The 24,467-nt window shown below is 45.1% G+C and overlaps 1 protein-coding gene across 6 annotated transcripts in view; it reads right to left on the reverse strand.

Moving 5' to 3' along the window:
• Positions 1-21,330: 21,330 nt before the first annotated feature.
• vegfab (vascular endothelial growth factor Ab) overlaps positions 21,331-24,467 on the reverse strand; it is a 37,797-nt gene continuing 34,660 nt past the window's right edge. For 4 of the 6 annotated variants that reach the window (XM_041188359.1, XM_041188357.1, XM_041188360.1 and 1 more), the window contains one exon: positions 22,384-22,632. In XM_041188359.1, coding sequence (XP_041044293.1) covers positions 22,611-22,632 — 22 coding nt within the window. In that variant the 3' untranslated portion in view covers positions 22,384-22,610. Of the gene's footprint in view, positions 22,633-24,467 lie in introns of all 6 variants that reach the window. The other 2 variants (XM_041188358.1, XM_041188356.1) reach the window with 1 other exon arrangement.

Here is a 24,467-nt window from a genome sequence, read left to right on the forward strand (position 1 = left end):
GATTGTTGTAGAAACCCATCTGGTTTTCTAATGTCCTTTAGGGAAGGAAATCTGCCATCCTTACCTAATCTGGCATGCATGTGATTCCAAACCCATAGCAATGTTTTTTTTTAATTTGGGCTTCATTGTCTAGGGCAGCATTTATTGCCCATCCCTAGCTGCCCCTGAGAAGCTGGTGGTGAGCTGCCTTCTTGAACTGCTGCAGTCCATATGGTGTAGGTACACCCACAGGGCTGTTAGGAAGGGAGTTCCAGGATTCTAACCCAGTGACAGTGAAGGAACAGCGATATATTTCCAAGTCAGGATTATGAGTGACTTGGAGGGAAACTTGCAGATGGTGGTGTTCCCATGCTTCTGCTGCTCTTGTCTTTCTAGAAGGTAGTAATCATGGGTTTGGAAGGTGCTGTCTAAGGAGTCTTGGTGAGTTTCTGCAGTGCATCCTGCTGCCACTGTTCATCAGTGGTGGAGGGAATGAATATTTGTGGAAGGGATGCCAATCAAGTGGGCTGCTTTGTTCTGGATGGTGTTAGGCTTCTTGTATATTGTTGGAGCTGCATTCATCCAGGCAGGTGGATGGACAGTTTTCCATCACACTCCTGTATTGTGCTTTGAAGATGGCAGACAGAATTTGGAAAGTCAGGAAATGAGTTAATCACCATGGGATTCCTAACCTCTGACCTCTTCTTGTAGCCACAGTATTTATATGGCTGGTCTAGTTCAGTTTCTGGTCAATGGTAACCTCCAGGATGTTGATTAGGGGGATTCAGTGATGGTAATGCCATTGAATGTCCAGGGGCAATGGTTAGATTCTCTCTTGTTGGAGATGATCATTGCCTGGCACTTGTGTGGCTTGAATGTTACTTGCCACTTGCCAGCCCAAGCCTGGATATTGCCCAGGTCTTGCTGCATTTGGACATGGACTGTTTCAGTATCTGATGAGTTGTGAATGGTGCTGGACATTGTACAATCATCAGTGAACATCCCCACTTCTGACCTTATGATGGAAGGTCATTGATGAAGCAGCTGAAGATGGTTGGGCCTAGGACACTATCCTGAGGAACTCCTGCAGTGATGTCCTGGACCTAAAATGATTAACCGCCAACCACCAATGGAGTTCAGCTCTTTTGTCCTTGTTTCAACCAAGGCTGTTAAGAGGTCAGGATTTGAGTGGCCCCGGTGGAACCCAAACTGAGTGTCAGTGAGCAGGTTATTGCTAAGTGCCGCTTGATAGCACTTTTGATGACCCCTTCCATCACTTTAGACTGATGGGTCGGTAATTGGCTGGGTTGGATTTGTCCTGCTTTTTGTGTACAGAATATACCTGGGCAATTTTCTACACTGCTGGTGGATGCCAGTGTTCTAGCTGTACTGGAACAGATTGTCCGGGAATGTGGCAAGTTCTGGAGTACAAATCTTCAGTACTATTGCCGGAATATTGTTAGGGCCCATAGCCTTTGCAGTATCCAGTGCCTTCAGCCATTTCTTGCTATCATGTGGAGTGAATCAAATTGGCTGAAGACTGGCATCTGTGATGCTGGGGACTTCCGGAGGAGGCCAAGATGGATCATCCATTCGGCACTTCTGGCTGATGATTGTTGTGAATTCTTCAGCCTTATCTTTTGCACTTTTGTGCTGGGCTCCCCCATCGTCGAGGATGAGGATATTTGTGGAGTCACCTCCTCTGGTGAGTTGTTTAATTGTCCGCTACAGTTCACGACTGGATGTGGCAGGACTGCAGAGTTTAGAGCTGATCTGTGGTTGTGGAATCACTTAGCTCTGTCTATCACTTGCTGCTTATGCTGTTCAGCACACAAGTAGCCCTGTGTTATAGCTTCACCAGGTTGACACATCATTTTTAGGTATGTCTGGTGCTGCTCCTGGCATGCCCTCCTGCACTCTTCATTGAACCAGGGTTGATCCTCTGGCTTGATGGTAATGGTAGAGTGGAAGATATGCCAGGCACTGAGGTTGCAGATTGTGTTCAAATACAACTTTGCTGCTGCTGATGGCCCACTGCACCTCATGGATGCTGAGTCTGGAGTTGCTAGATCTGTTTGAAATCTATCCCATTTAGCTTGGTGGTAGTGCCACACAACACAGTGGACGGCATCCTCAATGTGAAGCCGGGACTTCATCTCCACAATGACAGTGCGGTGGTCAGTCCTACTGATACTGCCATGGACAGATGCATCTGCAGCAGGCAGGTTGGTGAGGATGAGGTCAAGTATGTTTTCCCTCTTGTTGGTTCCCTCACCACCTGCTGCAGACCCAGTCTAGCAGCTGTGCCCTTTAGGACTTGGCCAGCTCGGTTTGTGCTGGTGCTACTGAGCCACTCTTGGCGATGGACATTGAAGTCCCCCACCCAGAGTACATTCTGCGCCTTTGCCACCCTCAGTGTTTCTTCCAAGTGGTGTTCAACATGGAGGAGCACTGATTCATCAGCTGAGGGAGGGCAGTACGTGGTAATCAGAGGAAGTTTCCTTGCCCATGTTTGACCTGATGCCATGAGACTCCATGGGGTCTGGAGTTGATGTTGAGGACTCCCAGGCCAACTCCCTCCCGAGTGTATACCACTGTGCCACCACCTCTGCTGGGCCTGTGCTGCCGGTGGGACAGGACATGTCAATGTTGTTGATTCTTAACTGCCCTCTGAAATGGCCCAGCAAGCCACTTAGTTTAAGGGCAATTAGGGATGGGTCACAAAAGTCTTGCCCGTGATGCTCACATCTCATAAAGGGAAAACAAAATTCTGATGGGGCTTGACAGGATGGGTGCGTAGACGATGTTCCCTCTGATGGGGGAATCCAGAGCTAGATGGCACACGTTAAAGGTACGGGGTCTCCCATCTAAGACGGGGGTGAGCAGGAATTTCTTTGCTCAGAGAATCTTTGGTCTTTGGACTTCTCCCCAGAGAGCAGTGGAGGCTGGGCATTGAATATATTCAAGACTGAGTCGACAGATTTTTGTTTGACAAGGGAATCAATGGTTATCTGGGAAAGGAAAGAAAGTGTTGTTAAGGCTGCAAACCGACCAGCTATGATCATATTGACTTATGGAGCAGGCTCGATGGGCTGAAAGGCCTCCTCCTGTTCCTTTTTCTTAAGATCTTACGACCTCCTTGCTCCTGGTAGCGCCACCCAAGGTTGGGAGCAGTGGGGGTGGGTGCAATCCAGTTCAGCCCAGTACTCTTATTTCCCAGATTTTGCTGATGTTCCATTTCAAGGTACACAAGACCTGTTCGGACCAGTATTCCTATATCCTGGCTTTTACTGTTTTTTCATCCCGGGCAGACAAAGAGTGGTCCAAAAAGTCTTCAATGGCAGGATGAGTGAAGGAAGACTGAAGATTATGCATCTCACTGGCTGCAAATGTGGTAAAGGCTGCAGCATCAAGGTGATCCTGGATATGGTGGTTCCAGTGGGAAAGGTCATCTGGCTAACAGGAGATACTAAAGATTGTATTAGATCAAAGGAAGGGGCTGATAAAGTTGCCAAAAAGTAAGTAAGCCTGAGAATTGGGAGCATCTTATTATTGAGCGAAGGAGGACCAAATTGATAAAGGAAGAGAAAATAGAATGTGAAAGTAAATGAGCAAGAAACTTAAAGGCGGACTGTAAAAAAGCTTCTGTAGGCATGTAAGAAGCAAAAGATTAGCATTGACAAATGTGGGCCCATTACAGGCAGAGACAGCACAATTGATCCTGGGTAATAAGGAAATGGCAGAGAAACTAAACAAACACTTTGGCTGGAGCAGAGGCATGCTGTGAATGAAATGTTAAGATTTTTATTTAATTTTTCATTGCTGTTGGAAACCTCATCCCGCCCGTCGATGAGATTTCCTAAGAAATCCAAAGGCCACTTGGCCTTTTCGCCTGCCCGCTAACCATAAGGATGGACAGGCAGTGAAGATTTGAATTCAATTGGCACTCTAATGGCCTTAGTAGGCCTGTTAATTGTCAGCGGGCGTGCTGCTGACTCTCGCTCGTGCCCGCTGACTAAAATATCACACAATGTGTGACTATATTGGGGCGCTCGCCCAACATCATCGTGCATCATTTTATGCTTATTTGGGTTGGATGCATGCCCACCCGATGAGCGTAATATTCTGCCCCATGTTTGACATACCTGTTAGAGTTATTTGAGGATGTAACGAGCAGAATAGGTGACCAGCAGATATAGTATAATGGATTTTTAGAAGGCCTTCGATAAGGTCCCACATGAGAGCAAACTTGGAGCACTTGGAATTGGTCTATATGCTGGCAGGGATTGAGAATTGGTTAACAGACAGGAAACAGAGAGTAGGAATAAATGGGTCATTCTCAGGTTGGCAGGCTATGACTAGTGGGCACTGCAAGGTTCAGTGCTTGGGCCCCAGCTATTCACAATCTATATCAATGATTTAAATGTGATATTTCCAAGTTTGCTGATGACACAAAACTAGGTGGGACTGCGAATTGTGAGGAGGATATAAAGAGGCTTCAAGGGGATTTGGATAGGCTAAGTGAGTGGGCAAGAAGATGGCAGATGGAATAAACCTGGAAAAATGTGAAGTTATTCGCTTTGGTAGAAAAATCAGAATTGCAGAGCATTTCTTAAATGGTGAGAGATTGGGAAGTGTTGATGTCCAAAGGGATCTGGGTGTCTTTGTTCATAAGTCACTGTACTAGACTCTTGTGTCCACGCTATTGGGTTTGAGCATTGCCATTACCAGGACTTGTTCGATGGAAGTGATGTTGAAATGTATGGCTTCTTAGTACAAAAACGAGCAGCCTTCATTGTCTAGAAGAATAGCCCAAGGTTGCAAGTCAAGAAGGCAGCATTCCAACAGCTCAAGGCAGACACCCAAAGATAAATCCGGAAGATAAAGGACTTGTAGTGGGATCTAACAAAATACTGTCCACCATGACATTTAAAACATTTTTGAAGCCACCAGGACAAGCCATGGACCAAGGTCAAATGAATAAAATCCCCTTTCGCTCATAGTATGGTGTTTCTCTTCTTAACGGTGACAGTGCCATCCATCAACACTAAAAAGAACATTTTCAACAACTCTTCAACCATGAATCCACAGTGGCAACCAATGCTCCAGGCTGTCCTCCATTAGAGTAAAGGAAACTAATGGGACTAAAGGCTGATAAGTCCTTGGACCTGATGGGCTGCATGCTAGGATATTAAAGGAAGTAGCTACAGAGATAGTGGATGTACTGGTAGTAATCTTCCAAGAATCCTTAGATCCTGGAAAATTCCCAGAGGATTGGAAAACTGCCAATGTAACACCCTTATTCAGAAAGGGATGGAGATGAAAAAACAGGGAACTTTCAGCCAGTTAGCTTAACATTTGTTATTGGAAAAATGCTAGAGCAGAGCATTTAGAAATGCATAATATAATCAAGCAGAGTCAACATGGCTTTATGAAGGGGAAATCATGCCTGACAAATTTATTAGAATTCTTTGAGGATGTATCAAGCAGGATAGATAAAGGGGAACCAGTTGATGTGATATATTTGGATTTCCAAAAGGCGTTTGATAAGATACTGCACATAAGGATAATTAATAAGGTAAGAGCCCATGGTGTTGGGTGTAGTATATTAGCATGGATAGAGGGTTGGTTAACTAATAGAAGACAGAGAGTTGGGATAAGGGGGGCATTTTCAGGATGGCAACATGTAACTAGTGGAGTGCCACAGGGATCAGTGCTGGGGCCACAATTATTTATAAGTAAATGTACTATCACCAAGTTTGCGGATGACACAAAAATAGGTGGGAAGGCAAGTGGTAAGGATGACACAAAGAGTCTATAGGGGGATATAGAGACGTTAAGTGAGTGGGCAAAAACTTGGCAGATGGAATATAATGTAGGAAAATGTAAGGTCATGCACTTTGGCAGGAAGAATAGAGGAGCTGAATGTTATTTAAATGGAGGAAGACTGCAGAAAGCTACAGCACAGAGGGATTTGGGGGTCCTTGTGCATGAATCCCAAAAAGCTAACATATAACTTCAGCAGGTAATAGGGAAGGCAAATGGAATATTGGTCTTTATTTCAAACAGAATAGAGTATAAAAATAGTGAAGTCTTGCTAAAAATATACAAGGCACTAGTTAGACCACACTTAGAATACTGTGAACAGTTTTGGTCTGCATTTCTAAGGAAAGATATACTGGCATTGGAGTCCAGAGAGGGTTCACTAGGTTGATCCTGGGTATGGAGGGATTTTCTAATGAGGAGAGGTTTAGGTTAGACCTGTATTCATTGGAGTTTAGAAGAATGAGAGATGACCTTATTGAAATATAGATTCTTAGGGGGCTCCCCTTGTGGGAAAGTCCAGGACCAGAGGGCATAATCTCAGAGTAAGAGGTCGACCTTTTAAGACAGAGATAAGAAGGAATTTCTTCTCTGAGGCTCGTCAATCTGTGGAATTCTTTACCACAGAGGGCTGTAGAGGATGGGTCATTAAGTATATTCAAAGCTGAGATAGACAGATTTTTAATCAGCAAGGGAATTAAGGGTTATGGGGAAAAGGCAGGAAAGTGGAGTTGAAGATTATCAGATTAGCCATGATCTCATTGAATAGCAGAGCAGACTCAATGGGCCGAATGGCTTACTTCTGCTCCTACGTTTTCTGGTCTTATGGTCTTATGGTCTTATAGTATTCTGTTGTAGAATCTGTGGGTGAGCCACCATCGATGGGCTATTCTTCTAGACAAGTAAACAGATGAAGAACAACAAAGATTGCAGCCCCGATGCTATTCCAGTAGAAGTCTTCAAAGCTGCTGGGTTTTTGCTTACATCCAGATGCCATGCACTTAGCCTACAGATTTGGGAGGGAAAAAGAGCTCCCCCTGACTTCAGGAATGCCTCAGTTGTAACTACCTTCAAGAAGGGAAGGAAATCATGCTGTGGAAACTATCAAAGTATAACAGAGAATATCCTGACAAGCATTCTCCTGAATCACTTACTTCCTGTGGTTGAGGAAATCCTCCCAGAGACACAGGTCAGAATCATTCAAGAATTGCATTAAGTCCGGTAGCTGGAGTGAAAAAAGACGTTTTAGCCACTAGCCACAATAGTGGGTTTTCACTCTGTATCGTCCGCTTCCCACCTCATTAATTAGACAGCCATCTCGCTGCCAGGCAGCCTCTGATGCGCCCGCCACGCCATTACCTCACCGTTCCTTCACTCCGGGGGCCATATCTAAACTGCAACTGCCCACACAGATCTTAATGCTTGCAGCCCAGGACTGCCCCAGCAAAGACATGGCCCTGAAAGCTGAGAAGAATTCAGTGACCCATCACTGGAATGTCTTTTGGAGGCCCGCAGTGATGTCCTCCATCCCCGCCCTTGCCGCAGGAGATCCAGCAATCTCACCACTCTGGCTTGGGAGGCGGTGGCAGTGGTAGTCAGTGCCAACACTGCACAGAAGAGGTTGGCCATCCAGTGCAGAAAGAGGATGAATGGTCTCATCCGTGCCGCCAGAGTAAGGCAGCCATGGCATCACTCCAAGCTCACTCACTCACAAGACCATCACGCATTCACTGGCATCTCACTCACTGCCAGCTCAAGGAACATCATCACCCATTCTCACACACAGACCCTCATGTGTCCATCTGGCCTCATCTCTGCTGGAGACTGCCTCCTCAGCCCTTACCATCTTTAGGGCACTTGCACAGATCAACATGTGCCCTCACACACACCCTGGGATACCCTCCTTCCCCAGTACAGCCCTCACTCTGCAGCCGCTCCCTTGCCTGAGGCCACTTCTCCCCCTTCCCCAAGCAAGGCCTAGCCCTGCAGCCATTAAAAAGCCATTCTTGTCTTACAGCTGGTCTGGGAGGCTTTCCATCAGCCCCCGTAAAAGTGATGTGGTGCTGCCTGCGAAGCCTGGTGCTGATGACCACGAGTGCTGCCTAAAGCAAGGGAGGCAAACAGACCTCGAAGTCCCGAGAGAAATGCAGCTCGCCAGGTACATGTCTCTTACGTGCTGTTGTGAAACACGTCAACGTGCCCAGATGATCCAGTGTGCGGAGGTAATTCTGGTGAGCAGGGCTAATAATGAGATCCTAATGTATTGAAATTAGGTCCCTGACATGTGCTGGTGGGAAACGCAGACTACCATTGATAGCTGGAGTGGACGGTTGCTAACTGGTTTCACAACGGCATCAAATCAAACATGCCTGCCACCAATGGGAGCAGAAAATTCCACCCATCATGTGGCTTTAGACTTTCCAGAGGAACCTCTGACATGACCTTTGTTATCGAACAAATCCAAGATTTCGGGAACAACATCAGGAACTCTTCATCACATTCATCGACCTGACCAAAGCATCTGACTCGGTAAATCACGAGACTCTGTGGATTGTGCTTCAACAATTTGGATGTCCAAGAAGCTTCTTCACAATCCTGCAACTGCTTCTTAATGATATGACAGGAACTGTCTTGAGTGGGAGATCTGAAATAGACACCTTCAAAATCTGGGCTGTATGCTAGCCCTCCATACTATGTATAATCTACCTGACAGTGGCTATTCACCTCGTTCAGCATTAGCTGCCTTTTTGTGTCAGTATTAAATACCATCTAGATGGAAAACTCTTTAACTTCAGTCACCTCCATGCCAAAACTAAACTGACCACCATAGATAGACATGATCTACAGTTTGTGGATCACTGCAGAGATATTGCCCACTCTGCACCAGATTTCCAAGACACTCTCGATCTCTTCAATTCTACATACAAGAAACTCACCCTCTTATTGAATGTTGCCAAATCAAAACTCAAATAAACCCAGACCTGTTCAGCCAAGTATTCCACCTCCCATACATGTTGGAGAGACTCTGGAATATGTTGAACACTTTCCACACCCTGGCAGCCACCTCTCTGGAAAAGATTTACTCTGATATATACAGGGTGTTTTATTCTCTATAATATATACAGGTGTGATATTCACAGCCCATCCCTGGATGAGCAGCACCAGCTCAGCTTTCTATAAAGTGAGGTATCGTGTGTTTGACAACAAAGACCTCCACAAGTCAACAAAAGTCCTAGTGTACAGAGCAGTTATCACCACGTTCCTGTACTGCAATAAGACCTGGACTGAGTTTCAGCAACTTTTAAGAGCGCTGGAGAAAATCCTTCATCAATGCCTCCACTGCATCCCCTGGGTTCAAAGGGCGGAGAGTCCAAAAAGCATTACTGTCCTTCTTGAAACCAGCTCCACAAGCATTTAGGCAAAACTCGACAAAATCAACTTTGATGGACTGCACACTGCAGGTAGCTGAAAAGGTCCTGTTTTTTCAACTCTCAAATGGCCAACGTTCCAGTGGACGACAAAGAAAACACTATAAAGACACTCTGAAGCTCGCCTTGAAGTGCTGCAGCATTGACATTAATGACTGGGAGGAACTTGCTACCAATCGTTCAGAATACCGACAACTTGTCCATCAAGCTGCATCGCAACGTCTCAATGATGAGGCACAGCGGTGCAGAGAAGGAAAGAAAAGGAAGCAAATCCTGCACCCCTGATCCCACTACTCTGTGGGACATCCTGCCCCATGTATTCACAGATCTGTGGGGCTAGAATCAGCCTGATCAGCTACAGAGCAGAAATTCATTACCCTGAGTAGAGCCTTGAATCGAGAGGCAGCCACCGCCATCACCAATATATTGTGATGAATATCACATCCCCTACATGTTATTGCAAAGGACACACCCCTTAATATTATATTGAACATCACAGCCATTATATATTATAGAGAATATCACATTCTGTATATAATATGGTGGCTACCACACCCTGTATATATAAGAGTGAATACTGCACCCTATTAGTGTTATAGAAGATAACACACCTTGTGTATACTATAGCGAACAACGCAACATGCATAGATGATAATAAGTGCCACAGCCTGTACAAATAGGCTATGAATATCACACCTGTATATACTATAGAGAATAAAACACCCTGTATATATCAGAGTGAATATGATACACTGTTTATATTGTAGCAAATAACACAGCCTGTATACATTATAGAGAATATACCACACTGTATATATCATTGTGAGCAACATACCTTATATATAGTATAGTGAATAACACACTCTCTAGAGATTATAGTGAGCAATACACCCTGTATATATTATAACTTAAATCAACCCTGTGTATATTATAGAGAATATTACACCCTGTATGCATTATAGAGAATATCACACTTTTTACATATATTATAGTGAATGCCAGACCCTCTTTAAATTATAGAGAATATCTCACTCTGTATATAAAATTGTGACTATCACATGCTTGATATGTTGGAGAGAATAACACACGTGTATATATTATATGTAATATTATATCCTGCATACATTGTAGTGAAAATCACAGCCTACAAATAATGTACTGAATAATCCATGCTATATACATTATAATGAATATTGCACCTTGTATATATTATTGTGAATAACGCATCAGGTCCACTGTTTTGCTTATCCAGAGTTTGACCTTCAGTGCTTTACTGACAGAGAGCTGAAATCTTGGAGTTCGGACTTTTGAATGAGGCGATAAAATTGGTTAAGATAGCTGAGTAGAAAAGAGCCCATGACAGCGTGATGAAAAGTATGGTGTTCTCCTGGTATTCATCCCTCAGCCTCACCAAAAGTTGATGATCTCCTTGCTTTTAACATTTTTTATTTTTGTGGAGCCTTGCTGTGTGCAACTAGCCTGCTATGTTTGTCCACATTAATGCACATTGAAGTCCTTCAGTGTCTGCCAAGGTCTTTCAGGTGCTCTCAGGGTCTGAAAGGCATCTTCTGTTTTTCTTGGTTAATTGTACATCAGGATTTGCATACAGCAACAGAAAAGTTTTAATGGCAAGAGTCCCTCTTTGAAAGGTGGCTTGAGGATTTGTTCCTTCTTCAGATGTAGTCCTAGTGTAGGTTATGAGTTGATGTTTAGGCAGCTCTAACATTGATCCTAACAGTTACACTCTTTCTTTCAGTGGGCTCCTAATTTCTGAGGATAATCCCTTGCTCCACTCCCCACCTCTAGCTCTCCTCTCACCTTCCCTAAACATGACCAGTAGCTGAGGATTAATTGTCCAAAGTTGGCACTTGTCAGGTTTATGCCTGCTGTTTATACAGTAGCTGCCGTGACTGGGGGCTTAACACTTGATGGATGCATCCATCATGTGACCTTTAACCCACCGACAGGCCAGTTGAAGCCCTGGTGTAAACATCGATCAAACCAAAACCTGGGGGGGCTGAGCTCTTGAGGCCTGTTTACACAGATGGGAAACCGATGGCAAATTTGAAGCATAGTAATCTCGTGCAGGGGGTGGCACAAAGGGGGCTGGGGAAGAGAAAGAGCTTGCATGAACAAGTTCAGTGAGCTGCACGTGGATTTGAACAGTGTCTTGTTGAGCTTATCTTTTGAACCCTGCAGTTTGTGCTAATAATTATTTATCAGGTGTAATGTGTGTGTGCAATTCTAAGTCACGAGCAGGATAGGACTGCCCTTGGGTTTGTACAGAGATGATTAATGAAAATTACTCCAAGTGTCCGGAATTTGAGACACCAGGATAGCCTAAGGAGTCAGGATTAAGCTTGTTCTCGTTGGGGATAAAAGAGGTGGCTTCAGAATCAAAGTTTTTTGATATAGTGGATGTTGATCGAGGCAAGCTGGGTGCAAAATGCCAGCAGATGCAAGTTCAAAATGAAAGAAGTTTGGACTCAGAGGTGAAGTCAGTTTGACCTCCTTAGCACCCACGTATTTAAAAGGCTTGAGTTGTGGGCAGCGCTCCTTTGGGAAGTAAAATTATTGAGACAGAGGGTTTGAAATTGGGATTCAACACACAGCACTGGATGACAAAATAGTGCAATGCCCAATCCAAGACAAGTAAGGGTTCTGAAGGTATTAGAATACTTGAGGGAATAAGAACTATTATGTATCGGAATTTTTGGCTATTTTTTCCACAAGTAAGATTTGACAATAAGAGTTACAGTAAGCAAGGGTACTGTTTTTTATTCAAGATTTTTTTTTGGATTAATTTACAGGATGTGGGCATTGCTGGCCGGACCAGCATTAATTGCCCATCTCTAATTGCCCTTGAGAAGGCGGTGGTGAGCTGCCTTCTTGGAACTGCTGCAGTCCTTCTGGTGTAGGCACACCCAGAGTGCTGTTAGGAAGGGAGTTCCAGGATTTTGACCCACAGACAGTGAAGGAACGATGATATATTTCCAAGTCAGGATGGTGAGGGACTGGAGGGGAACTTCCAGTTGGTGGTGTTCCCATCTGCCTGTTGCCCTTGTCCTTCTAGGTGGTTGTGGGTTTAGAAGGTACTGTTGAAGGAGCCTTGGTGAATTCCTGCAGTGCATCTTGTTGATGGTACACACTGCTGCTATTGTGTGCCAGTGATGGAGAGACTTAATGTTTGTGGATGTGGTGCCATTCAAGCAGGCTGCTTTGTCCTGGATGTTGTCAAGCTTCTTGAGTGTTGTTGGAGCTGCACTCATCCAGGAAAGTGGAGAGTCTCCCATCACACAACTGGCTTGTGCCTTGTAGATAGTGGACAGACTTTGGGGAGTCAGGAGGTGAGTTACTCGACACAGGATTCCGAGCCTCTGACTTGCTCTTGTAGCCACAGTATTTATATGACTAGTCCAGTTTAGGTTCTGGTCAATGGTAACCCTCAGGATGTTGATATTGGGGGATTCAGCAATGGTCATGCCATTGAGTGTCAAGGGGCGATGGTTAGATTCTCTCTTGTTGGAGATGGTCATTGTCTGGCACTCGTGTGGCGTGAATGTTACTTGCCACTTGTCAGCCCAAACCTGAGTATTGACCAGCTCTTGCTGCATTTGGACATGGACTGCTTCAGCATCTGAGGCATTGTAAATGATGCTGGACATTGTACAATCATCAGCAAACATTCCCACTTCTGACCTTATGATGGAAGGAAGGTCATGGATGAAGCAGCTGAAGATGGTTGGGCCGAGGACACTACCCTGAGGAACTCCTGCAGTGATGTCCTGGAGCTGAGATGACTGACCTCCAACAACCACAACCATCTTCCTTTGTGCTAGGTTTGACTCCAACCAGGGGACAGTTTTCCCCCAATTCCCATTGACTTCAGTTTTGCTCGGGCTCCTTGATGCCACACTCGGTCAAATGCAGCCTTGATGTCAAGGGCAGTCACTCTCACCTCACCTCGGGAGTTCAGCTCTTTTGTCCATGTTTAAACCAAGGCTGTAATGAGGTCAGGAGCTGAGTGAACCTGGCAGAATACAAACTGAGTGTCAGTGAACAGGTTATTGCTAAGCAAGTACCGCTTGATAGCACTGTTGATGACCCTTTCCATCACTTTACTGATGACGGAGAGTAGAGCAGATGGATGGTAATTGGTTGAGTTGGATTTGGCCTGTTTTTTGTGCACAGGACACACCAGGGCAATTTTCCACATTTCCAGGAAGATGCCAGTGTTGTAGCTGTATTGGAACACGTTGGCTAGGGGCATGGCAAGTTCCGGAGCACAAATCTTCAGGACTATTGCCGGAATATTGGCAGGCCCCATAGCCTTTGCAGTAACCAGTGCCTTCAGCCATTTCTTGATATCACATGGAGGGAATTGAATTGACTAAAGACTGGCATCTGTGATGCTGGGGACCACCGGAAGAGGCCGAGATTGATCATCCGGTTGGCATTTCTGGCTTAAGATTGTTGCGAATGCTTCAGCTTTATCTTTTACACTGCTATGCTAGGCTCCTCCATCATTGAGGATGAGGATATTTGTGGAGCCTCCTCCTCCAATGAGCTGTTTAATTGTCCACCACCATTCATGACTGGATGTGGCAGGACTACAGAATTGTACTCGAACACAATCTGTAACCTCATGGCCTGGCATATCCCCCATCTACCATTACCATCAAGCCAGGGGATCAACCCTGGTTTAATGAAGAGTGCAGGAGGGCATGCCAGGAGCAGCAGCAGGCATACCTAAAAATGAGGTGCCAACCTGGTGAAGCTATAACACAGTTGGTTGTGGAATCGCTTAGCCCTGCCTATCACTTGCTGCTTATGCTGTTTGGCACGCAAGTAGTCCTGTGTTACAGCTTCACCAGGTTGACACCTCATTTTTAGGTATGTCTGGTGCTGCTCCTGGCATGCCCTCCTACACTCTTCATTGAACCAGGGTTGATCCCCTGGCTTGATGGTAATGGTAGATGGGGGATATGCCAGGCCGTGAGGTTACAGATTGTGTTCGAGTACAATTCTGCTGCTGCTGATGGCCCATAGTGCCTCATGGATGCCAGGTCTTGGGTTGCTAGATCTGTTCGAAATCTAACCCATTTAGCATGGTGGTAGTGCTACACAACTCATATACATAGGAGCATGAGATATAGGTGTATCAGTAGGCCACTTGGTTCCCTTGTCTGCTGTGCCTATTCAGTAAGATTAAGGCTGGGATTTTCCTGCCCCACCCACCACTGGGATCTTCTGGTCTCGCCAAAATTCAATGGACTGTTGGCTGGCCCTCCGCATCCCCTGCAGCAGGTCCCTCCATGGCATGGATGGAAAATCCCAGCCTAAGGCTCGTCCACCTCAACTCCACAATGCCACCCCATCAGCTCAGCCTTTAATATCCAAAATCTATCAATCTTCGTCTAGAACACACTTAATGATTGAGCACCAATAGCCCTCTGTGGTAAAGAATGCCGAAGATTCACAACACCTTGAGTGAAGAAATTTCTTATCATCTCATCTAAATGGCCGACCCCTTATCTTAAGACTGTGGCCGCATGCTTTAGATTCCCAACCCAAGAAACATTTCTCAGCACCTACCCTGTCCAGCCCCTTAAGAATTTTATACATGCTTTAGTGAGATCACCTCTCACTGCTAAACTCTGGGGAATGTAGGCTTAAGCCTGGATTATTGCTCCCAGATCGGGAGCATGGAGAAGGGATATTTCCTGGCCCCGCGCACCTGGCCTGGAAGTAAGACGCCTGGAAGTTGGGGCTTTCATTCTGGGGAGGCTGGGGTGGGGCTGGATTAGGAGTTGGGTCTGCCACTCCGGAACGAGTGCAGAGACTGCTGGCTGGAAGGCCTGACTCTGTGCACTGGCACTTTTTTGAAGTTATTTTAAAAACTGATGAAAATGAAAAACAGCCCTCCTACCCTCATCACATGGCTCTCCACACACTTCCTATGCCATATACATCCGTGCCAACCCATGCCATATCACATCCTCCACCCATCTCCCCATAACCCCTCATACTCCTGACCCCATCCTATGTCCCTCCATCCACCCTTATGGGCCCTCAAGCCCCCAATGTCACCCTATGCCCCTGGCTGCATTTGATTCCAAAATCACACACGAGCATTTCTAGTGCTTTACTCTATCCCGTCATTGTGAACGACAATGGCAAACAAAACAAATCAAATTCTAGACAACAGAGGTTAGCAGGACACTCAAAACAAATCTTACAAACTGGAACATTATATTTAAGGATGGAAACCGGACCTCCTGGCAGGCTGGGTGCAGGGAGCAATGTGATTGGGTTTCTGTGTGTCAAAACTGTCAATAAACTGTCCCATATCCATGGGTAGGTGGATAAGGGCAGCCATTGTGCGTGATCATATTGCATTGGCAGGAGACACAGTATATGGCCCTCTAACCACCGCCATGGCCCCTCATATACCATATGCTAACCCAGCTTGGACAGTTCATTAACAGTTTTGACAGCATTGACAGTTCTTTGACAGCCTGTACAGTTTGTTGACAGCTTTGACCATTCTTTGACAGCTTGGACAGTTTTTTTTCATAGCTTGGACATTTCCAATGGTTTATGCACTTTTTACACACAATTGTGTCCACTTTTAATACTGCCAAAGGGCATCTGACCTGTCCCAAAGGGTGCCTTACCTCACCCAAAGAGTGCCTTACCTCTCCCAAGGATGTCCCTGGACCATACCCAAAGAGGTACCTTACCTCTCCAAAAGGATACTTGGCTTCCAAACTAATGCACAAGGTTCAGACCTGCTTTTGCCAGGCCTAATCTGCACACTTCGCATTTCAGACACCGACCTCACCAAAATCACGAGCAGAAGCATCTGCTGACTTATATGGGCGGCAGCCCCTGTGAACCAAGAATGTGCTATTTAGAACCTGCCCCCATTCCCGTCCCCACCCCGCTGTGAAAATGGCGAAGGCCAGGTTCGGGCGCAGGACTTCCAGATTTGGGCCTCTGCCAGCATTTTCATGCAGAGAGCCTCCTCTCTATCTGCATGAAATTCATGCCTTGGCCTACTTAATCTCTTCTCACTGACAAATTCTTTCATCCCAAGAATCAGTTTAGTTAACATTTGTGGCAGTACTTTCAGGGTAATATATCCTTCCTTGGGTAAGAGAGAAAAATTGTACACAGTTCTCCAGGTGTTACTTCACCATGAAACTCAAAAATTACAGTAAGACTTCTTCACTCTTACAGTCCAATAAAGGTTAACTTACCATCTCCTTTCCTAAATGCTTGCTCTACCTGCATGTTAACCTTCTGTGATTCATTTACAAGGGCACACAGGTCCCTCTGAATAGATGTAGTTCCCAGTCTGTCAACTTTCAGATAACATTCTGCTTTTCTATTCCATATTTCAATTTATTTTCTATAACCGTCCTCTGGAATGGCCTAGCTAGTTGTATTTCAAAAGCAATTAGGAAGTGACAATAAATGTCGACCTTGTCAGCAATGGCCACATCCCATGAATTGTATTACCAACTGTGATTAAATGTATTTCTGGAGGTTTCATCACACTACTTGCCCCCACAATCCAGCCATTAGTTGGTCAACACATCCATCCTTGGATGCACTGCCTTCCTACACCAATGGGAAAGCAAAAACACTCATTACCCAATTGGATGATGCTTGACTCTTAGCTAAACAGCCTGTTTTTTTTCAATATTTTTCTATCTAGTAAGGAGGAATGGTCAAAGAAAATGACAAAAAAGCAATTTAATTTTAATATTCTTATGGTTTTTCTCCAGGGTTGCACACAGCAGTGTCCTGAAGATTGATCCTCAATTCCTGGAGACTCCAGGCCAGTCCTGGAGGGCTGGCAACCCTATCCATGAATAAATAAAAACTGATATGATTATGAGACGCTCATACTAAGTTGCTTTGTCCTGCTGCTTTAAATGGGTCCTCAATACCTTTAAAATGGCAGACAAAGGAATTTTATATGGGCAGGTTTAGCTACTATTGCACAGCATATTCCCTAGGCAGTGGGTGAAGGCTCTAAGAACAAAAGTCACTTTAATTCAGCAAATTCATTTAGAAAGGCCAAAAGGTAGAAAGTTATCCTATTGGCTGTGATATGCTTGGCACAAGCAATGGGGGAAAATGTTGACCAATGTGCCCATTCGGAATTTGTGTCCTTCAGGGATACCTTCCTGGGTAAAGTGACGGCAGTCACTCCTGTAAGTAGAACCCATGCCCACATGTTCCCAGAGCTGATTGGCACTACCCAATATCTGCCTCCACAGAGGTGTGTGCCAGTAGTGTAGCGGGAGGACCCTCTTGTGAGTTGAAACAGATAGTCATGTGTGTCCTTCTCACATGCCCACATGTACCTCTGGAGACTTTCCAAAGTCGGACTAGGAAAATACTTATGAACATGGGGGAATTGCTGGATGAGAAAAGACCATCTGGTTTGCATCCTACCTTCCCGGAGGTCACTTATGCAATGATGGACTTGTTGACTAATATTAGCGGTCAACGTTAATTAGTTTACAACAGACCAAACATGAGTTGAGGAAAACTTCACTTACTGATATCTGACCAGATATGAATCATGGAGTGAATTGAGGGCAACAGGAGTCAGGGAAAGGGGAGGGGAGCCAATCCTTTGAAGTTCCAACCAAAAACAAAATCAAAACTCACCAATTCCGTTCAGTGATACTTCATCTGGAGGCCCTGTGGCATATTGGGTAACATCCCTGCCTCTGAGGCAGAAGCTCTGGGTTTGGGTTCCTCTCCAGGACTGGATGGCCAAGGAAGTTGTGTCCATAATGCGGCCAAACAGTTTGATTATTAATCTGCAAATCCTTCCAACATATGCCAATGGCAGGTGGTAAGAGCATGATTATCTGGTCAGCCATGTGATGGAAAGAAGGTTGGAACTTTTACCATCACTATCCACAATTGCAGACTACAACATGCATGTACAAGTGCATGTTGCCACAGCAACTCGGACTCCCTGAGTGAACTGTGACACACCACCACACTTCATTTCCCATACATAAACGATGAAGATGCCACAGTGTTGAACACTGGTGGATTGTCTCATTTGCATCTCTAAAGTGACCTTACTTTCTGTATAACAACGGGCTACGAGGAAACTGAAGCTGTCCAGTTTTGGCCTTCAGAGTGGGGCAAAGCCTCCTCTCCCTGTAGACTGCTACCTTTTCCAAAGTCAGCTGATGTTATTGTCAGCTTTTAGTCAAGCTATTTCCTGCTGGATGCAAAATCCATCAGCCAAACTTGGCAATGACTCCTGCCGAGCTCAAATGAACAGAGCTGTTAACAGTAGCAGTGAGGGTGAAAAACCATTGGAATGTTTTCATTGTTGTCTGAAACATGTTGATTCTGACATGCTGTCTGAATCCAGATCAGTCTCTCCCTGTTGTGGTCTTAAATATTTAACCATTTGAGGTCCAAGAGATCTAGGTTTTGCTCAATTCATTAGGGGTTGATTTTGACTATTGGTGGAGAACAGATGGGCCAAGTTGGGTTGAGTGTGTGCCCCATCTGTCTTGCTCATGTGGGACCTGAGTTATTCCGAGGCCAGAGCCTCAATTACATTCTTTGTCAGATATGGGCATCATGTGAAAGATCGGTTGGTTCCCAGGTGAGCTTGGCCAACAACAGTCATGAGCCTGGGAGAAGGGATGGGAGCCGATCCTTCGCAGCCCCAGCGAAAATCAAAATGATAGGTTTCCTGGGCCATTTTCAGAGCAGAGTACGATAGGCCATTTGAGAACCACTGGTTAGGCCATTCACTCTTGGATTCAGTGTGGGCAGTGTGAAGGTAATGTCTTCACAATTGTAACAATGAGGGCACGACATCCATCATGGGACCCAAGAAAAAGGCTGGTCACCTTTCTCAGGACACAATGCAAGGCAGCAACAGTGTGAACGGTAAGTAATGCAGTGCCATTTTCAGGCCTCTACCTCCTCGTTTATGCCTGAGCTCTATGGTGCACATGAAGCGTTTTGAGAGCTGCCACAATTATCCAAACCTTTAATTTTACCAACGCCCACTCCCCCTTCCCCCCCCACCCCCCCATGCCCCTGTTCTTTCCAATTTATCTAATTTGAAGAAGGCACAACAAAGAATTGCAATTAACATTTTTTTAATAAAAAACACTTAACATATTTTAGTTTAAAAATAAATATGTGATGCTACAGAATAATTAACTACACATAATATTGTTAATATTTAAACAGTATTTTTGAACAATTATGAACAGAGAGACAGTAGCACCAATAAATATACTTTAAGTGACAAAAAAATATACTAAAAATGTGACTATGAACATTGCGCAAAGAATCACGGGTGTGGATTTTTCTCTTATCTGCTCCTTCTTTCTATATAGCAGGCTCAATAAACAGATTGATCCAACCGTTCTCTTAATTCCAAACAAAGTACACAGCAGTTCATAAAAATTGGTTTTTATTTTGTCTGTCGAGCCTCAGCTTTTCCAGGAGGGGGGTCTAGGAAAGGAGCAGCAGGTCCAGCAGGGGGACCCATCTGGGGCAGGTGTTTTTGTCTTGTGCTGTGAAACAGCACCTGGTCGGAGTACCAAGTGAAAAGAAACCAATCAGGATGGGGCAGTTGTTTTGGATCCCTGCCTTGACTTTTCTAATTAACTTAAATGGTACAGAAATGTTGGTGATGGGGATATTCCTGGTGTGCAATCTGTCCCGTTCGATCTTTGTCCCAGGTATTCACCACGTGGTTGACAGAGACCAGAATCTCGCCGCCCATTTTGAGCAAGCCAGCTTATTGTGTTGATTCACGTGTGTGTGTGTGTGTGTGTGTGTGTGTGTGTGGAGGAATGTGTTTCAATTCACAAAATTGGTGGTTGTGGGTGGGGATGGGGGTTGGTGGGAGATAATGCAGAGAGCGGCATCTCCCACCAGGCACCACTGCTCATCTTGCCAAGGCAGTGAGTATCTTTCGTGCCATATTGCTTAGTTTTTAGTTGCACATGTGGTGGGGTAAAGGGAGAAAGTGTGAGAGCAGAGCAGATGCGTCAAGGAAGAAGGTGGGTTTGGAGTTGGGAGTGAGGGGGCAAGTAGTGGGGGGCAGTGGGTATGGTCAATAGGTAGCGAAAGGGAGAGGACACATGAATTGTCAGGACAACTGTATGACATCAACAAACACAAGTACACTTAACACTGCTTCACAAGATTCACCTCTGCTGCATTGAAGGATTTAACATAAATTTACATATTATGTTTTCACTGATTTACCCACTCTGTCCACATCTCCCCACCATCCCCCCCCCAACCCCTCCACACCGCCCCCCGCCCCCCCCCCCCCCCCCCCCAAACCCGATACACACACACACACACACACACAAAGAAAACCCAAAGGGATTTGGATTCGGGATCTATAGAGCTCCAGTGACTATCTCCAGCATCAACCAAGACATGGATGCTGCTGTCTGGTGCCTTGCACCAGTCTCAGCTTTCAATCTTTAGTGTATGATTGGGGTAAGGTCTGTCTTCACCCACAGCTGAAGGCCTCATGCTTATGAATGGGCCAAGCACTGACAAAATGGCACATCAATGGCACACCTCGTGCCCAGCCTCACCACCCCCACTCTTCCCGCACACCCTACCCCCCCCCCCCAACCACCCTTCCCATTTAAATGGGGTCCATATCCTTTATAAATTGTGTGAGGCTGCACTGGATTCTGATCATTCTGCGGCGAGGGATTTTCTGTCTTTGCTCCCTTGCCGAGCATTGGGTTGAAGGTGGTTCACTGTGACCTAACGGGATTTATATATATATATAAAAAAATTCATTCATGGGCTAGGCCAGTGTTTATTGCCCATCCCTAAATGCCTAATTTGGAACACCAGTGAATCCAACATCAGCCAACCCCCATCCTGGGTTCAGTTATGATTAGCTGTTTGGTTTTTTTTTATATAAAGTAGGACTGTGCTTACTTTAACTCTGAAGGCAGGATACTGCTCCGCAGCAGCACTACTGCAACACCGCCTCCCACCCTGCCTCACACACTATCCACCTCCCCCCCCCCAACCCACCCCACCCCACCGATCTTTTACATCCGTCATCTTTCAATGGAGCAAACCATCAACGTCAATTAATATCAATATTTTAAGAGCAAGCGTCACAGCTGAAGATCACACTTTGTATAAAACACCAATAGGCCGCAACTAGACAAAACGTAACTATTTGCTGCAGTTTTTTTTTTGGAGACCGGGGTGGGATGGTGAAGGGAGTTTATAATTGCGAATAAACTTCCAAAAACAACCACTAGGCTGGAAGTGAACCAGGGGGAACCTATTCGGACTGGCTCCCCACACAGACAGGATCCGGCCTTGATCTGTCCTGATCAGCAGCGAAGTGTACAGTCTCTCCTCTTGTCTGCCCCACAGAGTCTCCCAGCCCTGTGGTTCTTTTTTTTTGTTGTTGATGGATCATATACCTCCACAGGCTTGTTTTGCATCTGTTGCCTGGTCATATCCCAGCTCTCCTTCAAAGGATATCCCTCTTTTCGACGTTTCAGTGCTAATGACCCATGAAATGACAGCTCCTCGGCCGTCCCGCGACTGAGATCTGGCAGCGCTCAGGTGGAGGAGCCTTCTTGACAAGTGGGTCGCGTACGGGCTCCCAGCCAGGTTCTCCTCACGGGTTCGGAATCCAGTCCCTTCCGATTTGCTGGCGTCAGAGCAAACAGCCGCCCATGGACCAAGAGGTCGACGGCACACCAAATGGTATTCTCTTTTGGAAAACAGAGTCCTGAGGCATGTGCTAATATTTCATTCTCACGCCTCCCTGAAGCCCAACCTTTCCAATTCAAACATCTTTGTCTTTGTTTATCATTCCCGGGAAAATCTTGGGTCTTCGACATGAAGCTTCAATGAGTCCATATGTGAAGATATAATATATATTTTGCTTTTCAGTCTTGTCTTTCGCCAGGCTTGTTTCTTTTCTATATACATAGTTTTATATTATATATATATGTCTTTTAAAAAAATGACCCGATGAATAGAACCAGGAATTCCAGATTCATCATTTTGCCAACAGTTTTCCAAGTATTTTTTTTTCACCCTTGTTTAGCAGCATGTATTCTGAATAATACTAGGCCTTTTAATAATATATCGGCACAAATCACAGACGGCCTTCTTCCTCCTTTCCAGGAATGACTCTTTATGTTTTTTGTTTTCCTCCAGAAATCTTATTGAATTCAAAGTGCTGTGCTCGTTCTGTCCTTCATGTCTATGTCTTCTTTTTCAAAAAAAAAGACACTTTAAAAAATAAAAAAAAATTAACGATAAAAAGCCAACAGAAAAAATATCTTGTTTCTCTATCTCCGCTCACCTCCTGGGCTTTTCACACCTGTAATGGGAAACAGAGAGAGGGAGAGATAGAGAGAGAGAGAGGGAACAGGGGTCAGTCGGGTTTCAACAACAGAGCCCAGAAAACACTTTCCAGTTAAGTTGTATGCTTTATCTGCGCCCTGACAGACTGTCTCATTTCTGTCCCTTTTCCTCTCTAGCAGGTTCTTCCCTGCAAGTGCAGGCGACCCTCACTTGTGTACGACCCTAACCAACGAGGCCTAAGTTGACCCATTGCCACGAGAGAGAAAATCCAATGATACTCAAATGGGCCACCATAGCCAGAGCAATTGGAAAATCTGGTTGAATTTCAGCTGGTCATGTGTGGGGTAGGTGGGTGGGGGTAGTAGGTGAAGAGAGGGTGCAGCAGGGGGAGACATCATGTTCCAACAGGGAAGTTTCCAGAAGCAGGGTACCTGGACAGTTTCCGACCCCAAAACCCAGGGGATGCTGAGTTTAATTGTAGTATCCTCTCATCTACCCATCTAAGAACAGGATTTGGTCATTCAGCCCCTTGAACCAATTCCACCATTTGGTTAGGTCAGAGTTGACTGCATTCACCGCCTGTTCTTGTTGATGTCAGCTAACCAGCTAGTAAACAAACCTGGTCTTTATACCATTGCAATGGAGAGGTGGAGTGGGATGGTGAGGGGAGCTCTGTTAAGTTCTGACAGGACAACCAATGTTGGCTCAAGATATATGAGTGGCAATGGCAAATCTTGCAGTTCCTACACTAAGTCCTGCATCAAAGCCTATTTCTTCTCATAACACTTTTAGTACTTTTTGACTATGATTTTGCAGTCTGTCAGTGTGCAGCTAAAAGATTCACATCTTATTCATAAACAAACGTTCCATAATTAAAAGCCTTTACTTAAAGGGACACCATTTTCATTGAAGAAATGTTTGCCAAACCTTTGTTCAACTTGTCTGCCAGCTATTTTCGTATACAATGGATTCAATGAAGCATTCTGAAATGATATATCTTGTTGAATTTGTAAACCCAAAAAGAACCGGTTTGACATACCCTTTCCCAAACAATGATGTCCCTTTCAATACTGTCTCGTTAGTCAATCACATTTCACTTGAATGCCAGTGTTGCTTTTGGCTGAAGAGCATCGATTGTAGGCATTTGAGCTTCATCGGGAGCAGTTTGATGAAGTTGCATAGTGAGGGAGGGGTGTTATCTGGATGGATGTATAGAATGGGAAGGTGTGACTGTGAGACAGCTGCAGGCACTGTGGACACCATCTTGCACAACAAGGTTTAGAACTGAATAACAGCAGACGTTACTGTCCCATTGTAACATTCCATTGTCACGCACACCTTGCTGTTACATTAAGGCCCGTGGAGACATTTTTTTAAGCACAGGAATGAGGAAAAGGAAGGCACAGTTTAAAACAGAATCTGGGTGTGTGGTAAAATTATTACAATACATTTTTCAACCAAAATTGTTCTTTTTTTGTTAACAACAATTAATCATGTTGTTGGTTAGACTGTTGCCATGGAAACGAGGGGATGCTCTCTGCCCTTCCGCAAGGGAAAATGTTTACCTACTAGTCAAAAAGAAATACAGCTCTTGATTGGTCAGGAGCTTTCTGATCACTATAGAATTATCGAATGCTATGGCACAGAGGGAAGGCATTTGGCCCATCATGTCTGTGCTGGCCCTTTGAAAGAGCTATCCAATTTGTCCCACTCTCTTTGCTCCCCGTCCCTGCCACACTTTTTTTCCCCTTTAAGGTATTTATCCAAATCCCTTTTGAAAGCTATCACTGAATCTGAAACTGCCACCACCCTTCCAGATCATGACATCACTCTGCCTGAAAAACGGAATCA

This window comes from Carcharodon carcharias, chromosome 5 (genome assembly GCF_017639515.1).
Source record: "Carcharodon carcharias isolate sCarCar2 chromosome 5, sCarCar2.pri, whole genome shotgun sequence".
Classification (NCBI taxonomy): Eukaryota; Metazoa; Chordata; class Chondrichthyes; order Lamniformes; family Lamnidae; genus Carcharodon; species Carcharodon carcharias.